This window comes from Dermacentor andersoni, chromosome 1 (assembly GCF_023375885.2).
Source record: "Dermacentor andersoni chromosome 1, qqDerAnde1_hic_scaffold, whole genome shotgun sequence".
NCBI classification, from domain to species: Eukaryota; Metazoa; Arthropoda; class Arachnida; order Ixodida; family Ixodidae; genus Dermacentor; species Dermacentor andersoni.
In genome coordinates, this window is record NC_092814.1 from 214,794,102 (window position 1) to 214,809,298 (window position 15,197).

The window sequence follows — 15,197 nt, forward strand, 5'->3', positions numbered from 1 at the left end:
TGCCGGCGCTGGGGTTTCGGCGCGAAATTCAAATACTGATAATTGGACCTTCATTTTCTCATCTAATATTCAAACTATCTTTTTGAAATGATTGCCTGCAGGGTTCTCAAACAATGCTTTATTAGTCTAAACTGATTTATTGTTTCCCTTTAGTGCCCCTTTAACATAAGTGTGCGCAAGCGGTGCAGTTTATGAGGAGAAGGTCAACAAGTCTGAGCAGAACGAGAGCCTGGGCGGAAAAAAATAAAATTATTTTTCATGTCTGGTTATCAAAAAGCTGTTCATTGAGAAAACAGTGAAGCAAGCCTACACTTCACGTGGGAGAACTTACACAGAAGTCTACAAACAGACCACACACATTGTAACCACTCTGCTTCTGGAATTTCAAGTGTGGTATATATAGTGGCTGCGACACGGCCTTTAGTTTTGAAACTACTATTTTGCAGTTTTAACATCAAAGAAAGTAACTGTCACGTTTATGTTACTAATTAGTTGAAATTTGTTATTGGCCTTTTTATTTTATTGACCATTACCAAAGTAATCCAACAAACATTGAAATCCTACATTTTTCATTTCGCATATATTTTTAGGGAATGCCTAATGCGCACATGTGAAACTTTTTGTGCTACAAAACTTTGTTTAGCCAGGATCATTGGCCAAAAACAGTCAAACGTGAGCACTAGTGCACAGATAATAATTTTTAAGGTTGCTCTTTTTGAGTTGACCAAAGTATGGGCCAGTTCTAGCAGAATGCTAGTACCAGGGTCCTTCAATACTTTTCTTCTGGTCATGAAACTTCCCCAAAAGTTTCATATAGGGACAGGAGGTGGCACCAGAGTTGCTGGCATAAGTAGAAGGCAAGTAATCTGCTGCACCAGATGGCTGGGCTGCACAATCATGCAGATCTTTCATGAGGAAAGGCACCTCTCCCGCATTTATTTCAGCATGTTTGTAGAGTAAACATGCAACCGGAACTATTTGCAAGATAATTTAATGTGTGATGCGTTTGTGTTAAATTACACACAGCACTGTCTTATGATTGACGTCGCCCCTCTCCTCCCTAATAGCCTTCCTTGCATAAACTGTTTCGTTGCTTTTTGTCTAGTTAGTTGGATAAGTTATATTTGGTTAGCTAGCTCAGTGTGTTAGTTATTAGTTGATTGGTTGGTAAGGTAATTATATTTCTTTAGTTGTTATAGTTAGATAGGTTATTAGTGAATAATTTTATTTAAGTTGGATAACTTAGTTTAGCAGTTGGTGAGCTTTGTTAGTTTGATTAGTTAGTTTTGTCAATTACCCTATTTATTTAGTTACTTGGTGTATTACTTAGTTATTATGTAATTAGTTTACGGTTAAGATGGTTTTGTTACTCTAGTTATGTTACTTATTGAGTTTAGTTAGTTAATGTAGTTAGATTAGTTGGTAAGTTAGGCCAGTTATTAGTTTGATAATTAGTTTAATAATTACCCATTTGTTTGTTTGGTTAATCAGTTAGATAGCTTTGTTAGTTTAGTAATTTGCTGATAATTAATCGTTAGTAATTGAGTAGTATGTTTAGTAATTTGATAATTATTTAGTGATCAGATGGTTTGCTTTGTTAGTTTAGTAATTACCTATTTGTTTGGTTAGTTAATTAGTTAGCTTTGTTAGTTTGAAACGCAGGCTTCTTTACACACATTCACGTAAAGGTGCGATGTGAACTTGCTCTGTAGTCGGTTTCTAACAATGGAATAGTCCAAGTGACCAATTTGAATTATGAGTTAAGCTGCTGTTGCAAACGCAGTTGAACCTGGAAATGAAACAAGGTGTTGTTTCGAAATTGTTCACATTTAAGTTTCTGCAGCGATTTTCACGTGTCGACAATATTCACAAGCTGATACAGGTAGTTGGCCATTGTGCAATAGCAAGTGTACGCACAGAATGTCTAAGGCGTCCGTTCGTTTGCTCCAGTCCACCTTCTACTTGCTCCAGGGTCGCGGTGCATCAACTGCGTGTGCTATATGAAGCTCTTCCATAGCGTTACATGGTAGTTTCGTGACCAGATAAAAAGTATTGAAGGACCCTGCTAGTGCCTTTGAAGCTTTTCTGTTTGTATGACCTACATGTGGCAAATGTGAGAATGGAGTGTGACACTATTATTTTTCATCAGGATTTAAATATTCTTTATACAGAACTGAACTATAATTCACATCGCTGTCGGAATTGTCCAAGCTGTTTCACATGCCGTAGTTTTCACCATCACTGAAGCTGTAATTTATGTATTTTACAAATTGCAGTTTATACATAAATTTATACATAATACATACCAAATTTTTATCGCAACACTGATGTGTTGCAGGAGCATGGGATAGTAATATCGGCATATGGCATCGTATTTCAGTGTGATGAAATGCATAGCTGATTTCCGCTTGCCAGGTGTGGTGGCGGTGGTGAGGTAATAAATTCAGGGTGCTGTTTGTGTCCGCTAAACTGAGTAGAGGCCTTATGGTGCACTGCTTACTCCAACAGCAGTGCATTTTGCGACACAGTTTGGGTCTATGTTTCTTGAAAGTGGTGCTAGGAATCATGTTTCTAGTATATGATTTGAGTACTGGCTTACTTCATTTTGCAAATACATGTCCCCTAAAGTAATTAAAGGTTAATTCATGAAGTTTTGTTAATGATCATATTGGCACAAATTTTGATGTCTGCCATTGCTATAAAGCCTCCCCCCCCTCCCCCCCAGGCAGCAAACATTTTTTTGAATTCTAAGTTTTCAATCTGAGCTTGTCGCATAAACATGCAGTAGAATTGCAGGAAGTCTGTGTGTATGCTTCCAGTTCTGATGCATGCTTATTTTGTGTTGGCATTCCAGAGGCTCAAATTGGCCAAAGAGTTTGGGGACAAGGCAGCACAGAGGAGGGCAAATAGCAACCTTGGTAACGCCCACATTTTCCTGGGGGAGTTTGGTGTTGCAGCTGAGCACTACACGTAAGACCAAAGTAGAATATTCATTGTATATATAAAGCCCATAACTTTCATATTACAGCTAGTGCTGTAAAATAAAAAATAAAAATAAAAAAAAACTTCGAGAGGCTTTTGTGAGAATCTTGAGAGGCTATTTGTGGAACTGTCTTATTGACAACTTCTGATCGTGTTTAAAACTGATCCTAATTGTCCGTGGTAGTAGGCTGTTATATTTATATTTTTTTCACTATTCAGTACAAGTGTCGTACCCAATTATACCAAAATAAATATTCCTGCTATAAATATGTGCATCTGTGTTTCACTATTCAATATGTGATGTTTACTGTTTGTATTTGATTTCTTTTTAAAAATTTTGATGTTTGCCAACCTCTAGTAAATATATATTTGTCACGTTGAAGCAAGAAAAATCTTTTATGTGTAAAGTACATGCGACTTATTCTTAAGTATATAAAATACTGCACTAAATATTTTTTTTACAGATATATTAAATTAACACAACCGGTTTCATCCAATTATTCGGATGCTCCAGGCACAAATATGCCATCGGTGCTGGTGCCACCGTTGTTGTGCTGTCCCACTTGATGGCGCATGTGTGACTCGTGCACTAATACAGTTCTTCGGATACAACTGATCAGGAGCTTACAATACAAGGCCATGAAATACTAGAGTAGCCGAATACAAATATCTCGGGGTATGGATAAACAAAGGGCAGATGTACACGGAAAAGCACGAACAGTCTCTCATAGCAAAAGGGCGAAGAGATGCCGGGATAATGAAGCATAGGGCATTGTGGGGGTGCAACAGGTATGCAGTACTGAGAGGTATTTGGAAAGGAATAAGGGTGCCAGGGCTTACTTACGGGAATGCGGTCCTGTGCTTAAGGGCAGAATTTCAGTCTAGGCTAGAAGTAAATCAGAGAGCTGGTAAACGATTAGCACTAGGTGCCCACAGGAAAACCACGAACGAGGCAGTACAGGGGGATATGGGCTGGGCATCATTCGTAGCACGGGAAGCTCAGAGTAAAATCCTATACAAAAAGCGCCTGAGGAAATTGGACGATAACAGGTGGGCAGCTAAGGTGTTTAAATACCTATGCAGAAAGAGCATTAACTCACAGTGGCAGAAAAAAACTAGGAAGCTAACCAGTAAGTATGCCAGACACGAGGACGGAGAAAGACAGAGCATTAAACGACAGGTTAGAAACGCGGAAGGTAAAAATTAGATAAATTCAATGGAAAAGAAGCATAGCGTTGAACTATATCGATACTGGAAACAGCAGATCAGGAAGGAAGCGTTTTATGATAACTCAAGAGGCCGTGCCCTACTCTTCGAAGCTAGGTCAGGATGTCTTAGAACGCGCAGCTATAAAAATAAATTTAAAGAAGAAGAAGACAGATGTATTGTGTGTGGTAAATCTGTAGAAACAATAGAACACCTCATACTAAAATGTGATGGTATCCATCCCGATGTCGATGCGGGCGCAGTCACGCTTCCTGAGGCCCTAGGGTTTAGAGATAACAATAGTCATGTAAATAAATATGAGGTGGAAATTAGCAAAAAGCGATTGGAAGATTGGTGGCTCAAAAGCAAAGAGGTGACATAAGGTTAAAAGTTTAGGAAGAAGTATTTAAAGAAAATGGCAAATTTTAATAACTTACAACACAGTTAAACAAAAATAAAAAGCTGAGCATGGTGGCAACTGCCGTCACCCTGTTTCAAAGGGGACACTCCTACCATCCATCCATCCACCCACTAAGGGTTAGAGGGCCTCCGGAGACGCAGAGTGGGTTTGGCTACCAAAATGTTGAAGCGAAGTTAATGCACTGTCAACGCTGCACTCAATCACCTTGGTAGTGGAGCCAGGGCAGTGTTCTGTCTTCCGCTGCTGGCATGAGTGTTGTGTATGTGTGTGCGAATATCAAATTTTCACTTTCAAAGCGAAATTGCATAATCAAAACCAAGTGTGAATGAAATAGAACATTTTTCAAATACTAATACAGTAGAACCTAGTCATAGTTCCAACGACGGCCGCTTCCCACTGGTTCACCGATCATCCGGCAGGCACAGAAGTTATCTAGAAGGCTATACAGTAGAATCTCGGTGATATGAATTTCAAGGGGAGGCGAAAATATTTGTATCACCTGAAATTTCGTATCACCAAAAAACGAGCGAAATCCGTTCCGAAACCATGAGACACGCACAAAAAAAAAAGAAACATTTATTAACGTGGAAAGAAGTCATGTACCGTATTTACTCGCATAATGATCGCACTTTTTTGTCAGAAAAAATTGACGCAAATTCAGGGGTGCGATCATTACGCGGGTTAAATTTCCCGCGAAAAAAAAAATATTTTTTTTCGTCCCCCGTTTGCTGCGGGATGCGGGTGCGGGACACCAAAACAAAAATGGCGGCCGGCTGAGCAAGCCGAAAGCGCCGAACGCGATTTTTCTTTTTCTTCTCGTGAGTACGTTACATGCATTGAAACAGTTTTTTCCGTATCAGTAATGAATAATATCGTTAATATCGGCAAGTTTGCGGCAATAACGTAGCCATGTCCACTTTGAGGGGACAGAAACAGATGGGCGCGCTTAGCTGCCAGTGACATAGGAACACAGGACGGGCATGCTGCGGAAACTGCTGCATCTGTCTTCACTACTATCCTAATACCGCACGTTTGCGTTAAGGGTGGGTGAATATCTTAGCTGTGTTACAAGCGTTGGTGTATGAATAAGGTACACTTTTAACGTATCAGTGTAAACGTGGCTACTATCGTTCGCTTGCGATTTGTTGCTTGCCCACGAGTGCAGATGAGAAGAATCGAAAGGCGCCTTTTTTGTTGTTGACCACAACCATTATAAAGCCTACACATAATAAAGGAAAGTTTGGTTGTACCTCTTTTTGTCATGGAAGTGCGGAAAGTGATGAAAGTAATGAAATGAGGCATCTACTTAAGAGTGTTTGGTGCGTGCAGACCGCCTGGTTCGTCTCGAATAGTCGTTCGCGTAGCATTCAACAGATGGTAAGCGCAATCATTATTAGCTAGACTTGGCACACGACATATCGCTGCGGCAAGTTCGGGGTGCGATCATTACGCGGGAAATTAAAAAAATCGAATTTTGACGACAAAATTCAGGGGTGCGATCATTACGCGAGTGCGATCATTATGCGAGTAAATACGGTATGTCCTTCTGCGTCTTCTTCTCCGCGAGGTCGGCCAGCAGAGAATTTCGGAAGCTGAAGAACTGAGCTGTAGTGTGCTGCAAAGTGAAAACGACAATGAAGACACAGAAAACCGCGTTCGCCGTGGTGCGAGACCGACATCATCGCACGTGCCGGAGCGGCTTGAGAACGTCTGAACAAAGGGCTGTCACTGAATAAACGGGCGCAGTGTTCCCGTTCTTGTGTGGGCGTTATTATGCTCCTGGCCGTCCGGCCGGATGCCGTTCCCGCCCGGTAGCAGTCATAACAGTTGAGTTATAACAGTGGCGACGAGGATGGGATTGTACTACATGCATACAAGCAAGCGCGATGCCACCGGCGAAAATACCAGTAAGCTGGCCACTAACGCACGAGAATTGGTCACATGTCCATTTGGATTATGGTGGTCCAGTGAATAACACCATGATCCTAGTGGCCATAGATTCACATTCAAAATAGATCGAAGCAATTCCAGTGCGTCATGCCACAGCACAATCGACAGTTACATCCTTGCGTGAAATCTTCAGCAGGCTGGGCATACCAAGAACCATTGTGACAGACAACGGAACTCAGTTCACGTCAGAGACTTTCACGAAGTTTCTGACAGGAAATAACATAAAGCACTTTCGTATGGCACCCTATCACCCCCAATCGAACAGGCTTGCTGAACGCGCTGTGCGGACGCTGAAAGATGGCCTCAAGAAGGTTAGGTCAGGTGACTTGTCTGAGCAATTGGCTAAACTGCTCTTTAGCTACCGTAGAACGCCCCTGGATGATGGACGATCACCGTCTCAAAGACTTTTGGGATACCAGATCCGTTCTCGGTTGGACACATGCCTTCCACCACCCGTAACCTTTCCTATCTGTCCACAGGCAGATCAAGAAAACAAGCTGAACCTGGGCACTCCTGTTTGGGCTCGCAACTTCGGAGAGGGAGAAAGGTGGTTGCCAGCCACAATGAAAGAAAGAAGAGGATCCCGAATGATCACCATTGAAACGGCAGGGGGTGAGCTTCAGCGTCGCATAGATCAAGTCCGTCCTTGATACAGTCCTGTGCCGGCAGAACCTTCGCAAGATCAACCAGCTGGTGTACCGACGCTACCAGAAGAGGCTCAACCAGCTGTTCTTTGTAGTTCGACCCGTATACGAAAATCCATACAGCGGTACTCACCTTAAGGAGGGAAGAGTGCTGCAAAGTGAAAACGACAACGAAGACACAGAAAACTGCGTTCACCGTGGCGCGAGACCGACGTCATCACACGTGCCGGAGCGGCTTGAGAACGTCTGAACAAAGGGCTGTCACTGAATAAATGGGCGCAGTGTTCCCGTTCTTGTGTGGGCGTTATTATGCTCCTGGCCGTCCGGCCGGATGCCGTTCCCGCCCGGTAGCAGCACGCCGCAGAATATCTGTAGCAAGTAGGTGACGCCCCCTCGGACATAATCTTGGTTCACCCGCCAAGCTCGGCGGCCTGCTATAGCTCGGCAGGCAACAGTGGTCACCCGCACCACAATAAACACCGACGAGCATGGCAGCTCGCCGGTCAGTAATCATTCAGCACCACCACGCTGCGGAGTGTCCGGCTATCGGAGGGTGCCAGAAGCCCTCCCTTGTTCACGACCCGGGGTGGATTGTGACACTGGCGACGAGGATGGGATCCTCGTGACACTGGCGACGAGGATGGGATCCTCGTGACTCTGGCGACGAGTACCTACGGAGCGTCCCACGCTGCCGCGAGCGGCGAAACACCGCCCCCCGTTGCTGTCGCCATGCCGCTGTACGGAAGGCTCGAGCCGTTCGAGGGAGATGGGTCCGCCTGGCAAATTTACGAGGAGCAAGTCCACGTGTTCTTCCGGGCAAACGACACACCCGAGGCCAAACAGCGGGACATTTTCCTGGCCAGCTGCGGGACCCGCGTCTTCAGCCTCCTGCTCGACCTTCTCAAGCCAGCCACGCCGCACGTTAAGACGCTGGGTGAGCTGCTTGCCATACCGCGCTCGCATTTTAACCCAGCACCGTCCACGCTAATGGAGCGTTTCCGCTTCAACAACCGGAGCCGCCGGGAAGGAGAGACCCTCGGGCAATTCGTTGCTGCGCTATGAGGGTTAGCGAGTGCCTGCACCTTCGGGGACCAACTGGACTCGCTGCTCCGGGACCGTTTCGTCTGCGGAATCAACAACCCCGCCATGCAGACGCGACTCCTGGAGCTTCCCGACCCGTCGCTGGATGACGCCGTGAAGGCAGCGCTGGCAATGGAAGCTGCCGCCAAGGACGCCGGCGAGATTTCCCGTGCGACTGGCTCACCGTCGGCGGAAGCGGCGGTCAACAAATTCGCGACAAAGGGCAGTACCTGCGGTCGCTGTGGTGGTGCCCACTTCCCTTCACAGTGCCAGTTCTCTCAAGCACAATGCTTTACGTGCGGGAAAACTGGGCACCTGGCACGTGTATGCCGAAGTGGGAGGACGAACAGCAAGCAGCAGCCAGATTCAAGCCCAGGTACAACACAAGCCCGCGGCCAGGGTAGCCGTCGCAAGGGTACGCGGCGGAGGCATGCGGCAGCAAGCTCAAGTTCTTCCGCGGCCAGGCTCCACGTTGTGGCCGAGGACCTGCCGATTTTCGACATGTGGCACACAGGCTTTGTACCGTCGTCTGTGCCGCCATACATGCTGACCGTCGAAATCTGCGGGCACCCCATTTCCATGGAGCTGGACACGGGGGCCAGCGTGTCTGTAATGGCCGGGAAGCTCTTCAAGCGGACTTTCCCCGGCGTGTCCGTCGAGGCTTCGGGTGTGATGCTGCGCAGCTACTCCGGGCAACTCTCCCAGGTCCAGGGTCAGGCACAGGTCAGCGTTCGCTTTGGCGACAGGGAGGCAACCCTTCCCCTTTACTTAACGAAGGGGTCGTCGCCGACGCTGCTGGGCCGAAACTGGATTCATGTACTGGGCATTCGTCTGCCAGAGTACCCGGAAGCCAGCTTGCATGTGATGCAGAGCTGCCAAATCTGCCAGGAGCATCAGCGAGCCTCGCGTAATGTGGAAAGCACCCCCTGGCCGTTCCCACAGAGACCCTGGTCCCGCCTACATGTGGATTTTGGGGGCTGTGGCGGTGGTGGCGGAGCAGCCTCCCTGCGCTTGGAGGACCTGCAGAGCCAGCTAGAGGAACAGCGGGAGCTGGCATCGGCACGGCTGCTGGAGCTGGAGCAGCTTCAGCTTGACCACAAGGAGGCCCTGAAGACGGTGGAGCGGCTGCAGATAGAGCTGCGGTCGCTGCCCGAGAGCCTGGTGGTGAGCACGGCAGAGTACAAGTGCCTGCAGAGCCAGTTCTCCGTGCTGTACAACGAGAGCATGCAACTCAAGACTCAGCTGGACGAGTGTCGCTCCTTGCTGTCGACAGCCAAAAATGCACACCTTCGCCACATTGAGCAGATGGAAAGCGAGGAGCTCGTTGTCCAGAAGAAGCTTCACTCGGAGGTCATCCGCCTCGAGGACAACATCGCGCAGATTCGTCGAGAGTACGAGAATCTACGCACTGAGTTTGAGGCGTCGTCGGTGTCCAGCGAGCAGGCTCAGCCAATCAACCGGGAGATGCGGCACATTATAACGAGCCTGCAGAGCCGCAACAGGCAGCTCAAAAGCGAGGTCTCCCGCAGCAAGCGCAAGCTGCGCAAGGCTCAATCAGAGAAGCAGAAGCTGGCTGCTGACCAAGGGTGCCGTCCCGGGCCTTTGCCAGAGTCGGGAGCTCCAGTTGTCGCCAGGAACTTCCGTCCTGGCCCACCCTGGTCTGCCGGACAGGTGGTGTCTCCTGCCAGCGCCTCATCGCTGCTCGTCCGCATGCCAGATGGGGCCATGTGGCATAGACACGCCGACCATGTCAGACCTCGCCTCGGGACCTGGCCAGCACCCTCAACTGCCACTGAGTTCCAGCCCGCAGGAGGACTAGCGGCAGCACCAGTCGCTTCTAGCGGAGTACCACCTACCTCGGAGGCGGCAACCGTAGCCAGTGGTGCGGCACCCGTTGGACCGGTGTCGAGCTCGGCACCACTCACGAGGCCGACCACTACGGACCCTCCGGATGGAGCAAGGCTGGCTCAGGCAGCACCCGGCGTTGCCACACCCGACCCGTCAACACCGGTGCCCAGGCGGAGTACTCGACGGCGGAGGCCACCAGACCGTTACTCGCCTGGGTAGCAGGCACCGTCGACCCAGCTAGGGTAGAGGCAGAGCCTCATAGTGTGAACTTGGACGTTTGTTGAACTTGGACGTTTGTTGAACTTGGACATTTGTTTGAACTTGGACGTTTTTTTTTTTTTTATTTAACAAACTGGGGGTGAGGGGTTGTAGCTAGTAGGTGACGCCCCCTCGGACATAATCTTGGTTCACCCGCCAAGCTCGGCGGCCTGCTATAGCTCGGCAGGCAACAGTGGTCACCCACACCACAATAAACACCGACGAGCACGGCAGCTCGCCGGTCAGTAATCATTCAGCACCACCACGCTGCGGAGCGTCCGGCTATCGGAGGGTGCCAGAAGCCCTCCCTTGTTCACGACCCGGGGTGGATTGTGACAATATCGAGACCGTGCATAGTTTCGGCTGCCGACGGTGGTTGGTCATCACCATTTTGGCACTCGTCTTCATTGTTACTGGTCGAAATTCGAGGCTGCGACGATACATCCTCCACGATGTCTTCCACTGTGCGCAGACCATAGGTGACGAGATCATCACCTGGATCACACCCAGCCCTGGGCGTGATCCTACGCTGCTGTCCACTTGGTCAGCAACTTCTTGAACAGCTAAACGATGATTTCCACGGATCGTAGCACAAACTCTCTCGACATGATCATCATCTGTTGATGTGGGAGGTCGTCCATGCTTGGGATCGTCACCGACCAACATTCTGCCACGTTCAAAATGCTCAAACCACTCGTAGCGCTGAGTACAAGACATACAAACCTCCCTGTATGCTTGGCTAAGCAATTTAAATGTCTCTGTGAAAGTTTTGCCAAGTTTGTAGCAAAGTTGCACACACATGTTATTCTCTAAGATTTTTCATTGTCACTTTGGCACTAATCCGACCACCAGCCTGCAGCGCAATAATTGCGCAATGCCGAGGGCCACTTTCAGCTACATTCTTGTGCAAAGTAACTGAACTGAAGGAGAGGCTGGCACCTTTAACGGCGCCCGCTATTCCTTTTCAAGTTTATTCAGCAGCGATGCGAGTTTTACAAAGAATTGGATACAGAAATAGCACTACACAGGGAGTCCCAAAGTTAGAAACTGTCAGGGGGACTCCCATACATGAACAAAATAAAAAAACAAGATACAGATCAAGCATTGGTTACGGTGACAATACAAACAATTTCATAAAAATAAGGAACAGTGTGAAAAACAAGAATATAAAGCTGTTTAGTAAAACAAAAATTTCGAAGAAAACTTCTGTAGTGAACAAGTAATGCAAATTTACAACACAATAAAAGTAGGAGTAATATAACGTAGTACAATAGCCAAGTGAAATATTATTACAATCACAAAAGTCAGTTAGGATGAAGAGAGTTGCTGCATAAAATATTTCTTGACTTGCTTCTTGAATGTATGCTCTGTGGGGGATGATTTAATGGTATGTGGAATTGAATTCCACAGTTTTATTCCCGCAAATGTGGTAGTGAACTTACCATAGTTTGTGCGCACTTTAGGTAAAAGACGATTGTCGAGTTCAGAGAACCTAGTAGTGTTAGTATTCACAAACGTTTCAGCAACAAAGCCATCTATATGTGCAATATTGCGAAATAACTTATAGATCACGATTGTTAACTTGAACTGAAAAAGCAGGTGAAGAGGATGAATGTTTAAACGGCAATAAAGTGGCGTAGAATTGGATAGAAAATGGCTGAAAGTCATGAGACGAAGCGCCTGATTCTGCAGGCGTTGAAGTTGGCTGAGGTGAGCGAGGTATGTGTTTCCCCAGGCTGATACGCAGTAAGATAAATGGCTGTGAATGTGTGCAATGGCTGTGAATGTGTGCAAAGCTACATTCTTTGTGCGACCACCGGCAAGTGGTCCTGCTCAAGTGATGTTGACACCCTGCAGGTAAGAACTGTGACTTTTAGAACACACCGGATATCTTCAAATCTGAGTGTGGCAGCGACGAAACGGTTCGGAGTAGAAAAAGAAACCTGCCAGCGGATACCTGTTGGCGTTTGGCACTATCTGGTGCACTTTTGCCGTCTGTGCTGAATTTCGATGAATCAAAATCGTCTTCCAAGTCTTTGCATCTACCACTATAAACAAATTCTCACGCGGACTCATCGAAATCTGTTGAAATTCGCCGTTTCCAAAGGGCATCTGTGAGCGACGTCGACGCCATGTCGGAAGCTACAAGCGCTTGTCATGCCCGCGTTCAGCCAATTCAGAAGTCTCCCCGTGGTGAAAAAAAGAAACACGAAAGCAAAACTAGAAAAATAGTTCCTCTTTTAGGCGCTGGATAACACTAGCTGTCTGAAAGTGCCCCGAGCGCGGCAAAATTTGAAGTTAGGACCATCGATAACGGGCTATCGGTGGTTGTAGGCATGGATAAGGAAGTGTTAAGGATCGAAGGTGAACATTCGGCAGAGATGTGCCCGGTTGGGAACAACTGAATTAAACAATAAAGAAACTAACCAAATTTTATTTTACAACCCGACATTTCGGAGCCCGATTGTCTCCTTCTTCAGGGGTGAGATGGTGTGTAGCATAGTCGTACTTATATGCATTTTTTAGCTCCAACAGGTGCTTGGAGGCTTTGTGCAGTCCTTGTAGCAAACACTGGGAAGTGTTCCTGATCAATGATCGAGGTTCCCCACATCTTTTTGATGCGCCAGGACTCCAAAAGAATCCGTTGCCGGTGGTTGTTTTTACTCTCCAAGACAACGGCTCTATCGAGGCTAATCTGGGGATCGAAAAGTTGCTTCAGGGCCCTTTTAATATTTCACTTTCATGAACCCACTGCGAAGGCTTTGTGGCCATGGCTTTCTGCTGCTGAGTGCGAGATTGCGCGTTCAGCTCCTGCCATAGCAGCTGCATTCTGATGGGAGTGGAATGCAAAAATTCTCATGTACTTAGAATAAGGTGCGCATATAAAACTTCTTGTGGTTGCATTTATCCGGAGCCCACCACTACGGCATGTCTTGTAGCTTGTGAGTTGCATTGGAAGCTTAAACTGCCTAATTCGATTTTTAGACTTGTATAATTGTTACTGAGTGCCACTGGGTGCACTGGTGCCTCTGTTGTGTACATCTTTTTACAGCGAAGCTGTTAGCCTCTCGTTGGTCGGCATTTTTCGTGTCTGTCTGTGAGCAAAAAAGTTGGCCGATTCTGGAGGTAGTGAAATACCGGGCCGACCTGCTGCAGAGGTGAAGCAGGCTTCAAGCACTCGGCAGAGTGAAGCGAAAACTGCATACATTCTTTGGAATCGCATGTACAACCTACAGAACACCATTATTTTCTGTAAAGAACAAGCAGAAAACAAGCATCTGAATCACATAATCGATGATAAGGCGCTCCTGATAACAATGCAAAGCACGTAGCGCTCCCCGCATACGTTTCCTGCTAAAGATTACTGTTGCACAAGCTGCTGCAGCGACGGCAGCTTGTAGCAAAGGGAAAAAGAAATGGCAATACAACCAGCGGTGGCGTGATGTCAAAATTACCTTTGCTACTGTTACTCTAAATTATCATTACTCTACCATTGCTTTAAAGCAATAAATCGTTGCATACCCCCCCACAGCAGTTGTGGTTTTCGAAGCTTTGCTGGACATCCACTTTTGCAGGGTCAAGGTGGCGAGTCATTTTTTTTTCTTTTTCTTTTTCAGGAAGACTTACCACTTGGCCAAAGAACTTGGAGATCGGGCAGTTGAGGCCCAGGCCTGCTATAGCTTGGGAAACACATACACTCTATTACGTGACTTTGAGCAAGCCATAGAATTTCATTTGAAGCACCTCCAGATTGCTGAAGAACTCGGGGACAGAGTTGGTGAAGGACGTGCATATTGGAGTTTGTGCAATGCACATTGCTCTCTGGGTGACCACAAAGAGGCTCTCCACTATGCCACCCGGCACCTGCATGTTTCTCAGGAGGTAAGTTGTTGTGAGGACTTTGCAGCTGTGACTGGTTCTCAGGCAATGCATGGCTTTTGCGAAAAATGAGTTTAGTCATCACAGCTGCATTGTGACCTGTATATTAAAGATGCAGTGAAAAAAAAAAAAAAGCTTGCTTAATTGTGTATTGCAAATAGATTCATTACCTTTGCCATGTATTGTCTAATTTGGTAGTTGTGAACAATGATATGATTTGCTTTGCCAGTTGCGTCAAAGTGCACCCATAGCTTATATTTGCTACAGAATAGACCACTTATAACGTAAGTTGCTGGAGTTGAATTTCTGCACCATAAGCAGTACTGCACTATAAAAAAAAACATTTTTTCAAAATCTGTACACATGCAAAACACGTAGACCAATCAGCTGCATTTGTCTGGGAATTCAAGCATAGGATGGCACATATGCCTGCACTTTCTTTACAGAGATGATTCCTCCGCTGCCTAAATGCCGTACAGTCATTGCGAAGCATTTATTTCATTGACTGCGCCAAACAGCAACTGTGGCTGCTGACTCCCGACGAGACAGCACTGGTTATGTTTAGCCAGTGGGAGTGTCGGGCGGCATGCTGTTGCGAGAAGCTCGCCCTTGATATATATACGTTGGTACCTGTAGACGAAAACACAGAGTTCTGATGCAAGGTGATGTACACAGGCTGCACTGATGGCAGCGCATATGAAGCAGGATTCACAGGCGACCAGCAGGTAACTATCGTGAATGCATATAGCAAAAGTTTGTATGTGCATGTACTGGTAGAAACAGCAAACGCTCGTGTAGGCAACATTCTGAACTGATGAATTTGGGGAACATGGTTTAAGCCGACAGCGTTGCGGAGTCGAGGTTGCATGCGCAATATCTGTACTTCGTAATGACACGTATCCATTGCAACCGATGAACACGAAACGTGC

The 15,197-nt window shown here is 46.8% G+C and overlaps 1 protein-coding gene across 3 annotated transcripts in view; it reads left to right on the forward strand.

Moving 5' to 3' along the window:
* pins (G-protein-signaling modulator pins) overlaps positions 1–15,197 on the forward strand; it is a 93,637-nt gene that overhangs the window by 24,155 nt on the left and 54,285 nt on the right. For all 3 annotated transcript variants that reach the window (XM_050196222.3, XM_055063157.2, XM_050196223.3), the window contains 2 exons: positions 2,855–2,970; positions 14,007–14,271. In XM_050196222.3, the coding sequence (XP_050052179.1) occupies positions 2,855–2,970; positions 14,007–14,271 (381 nt within the window). The remainder of the gene's footprint in view (positions 1–2,854; positions 2,971–14,006; positions 14,272–15,197) is intronic.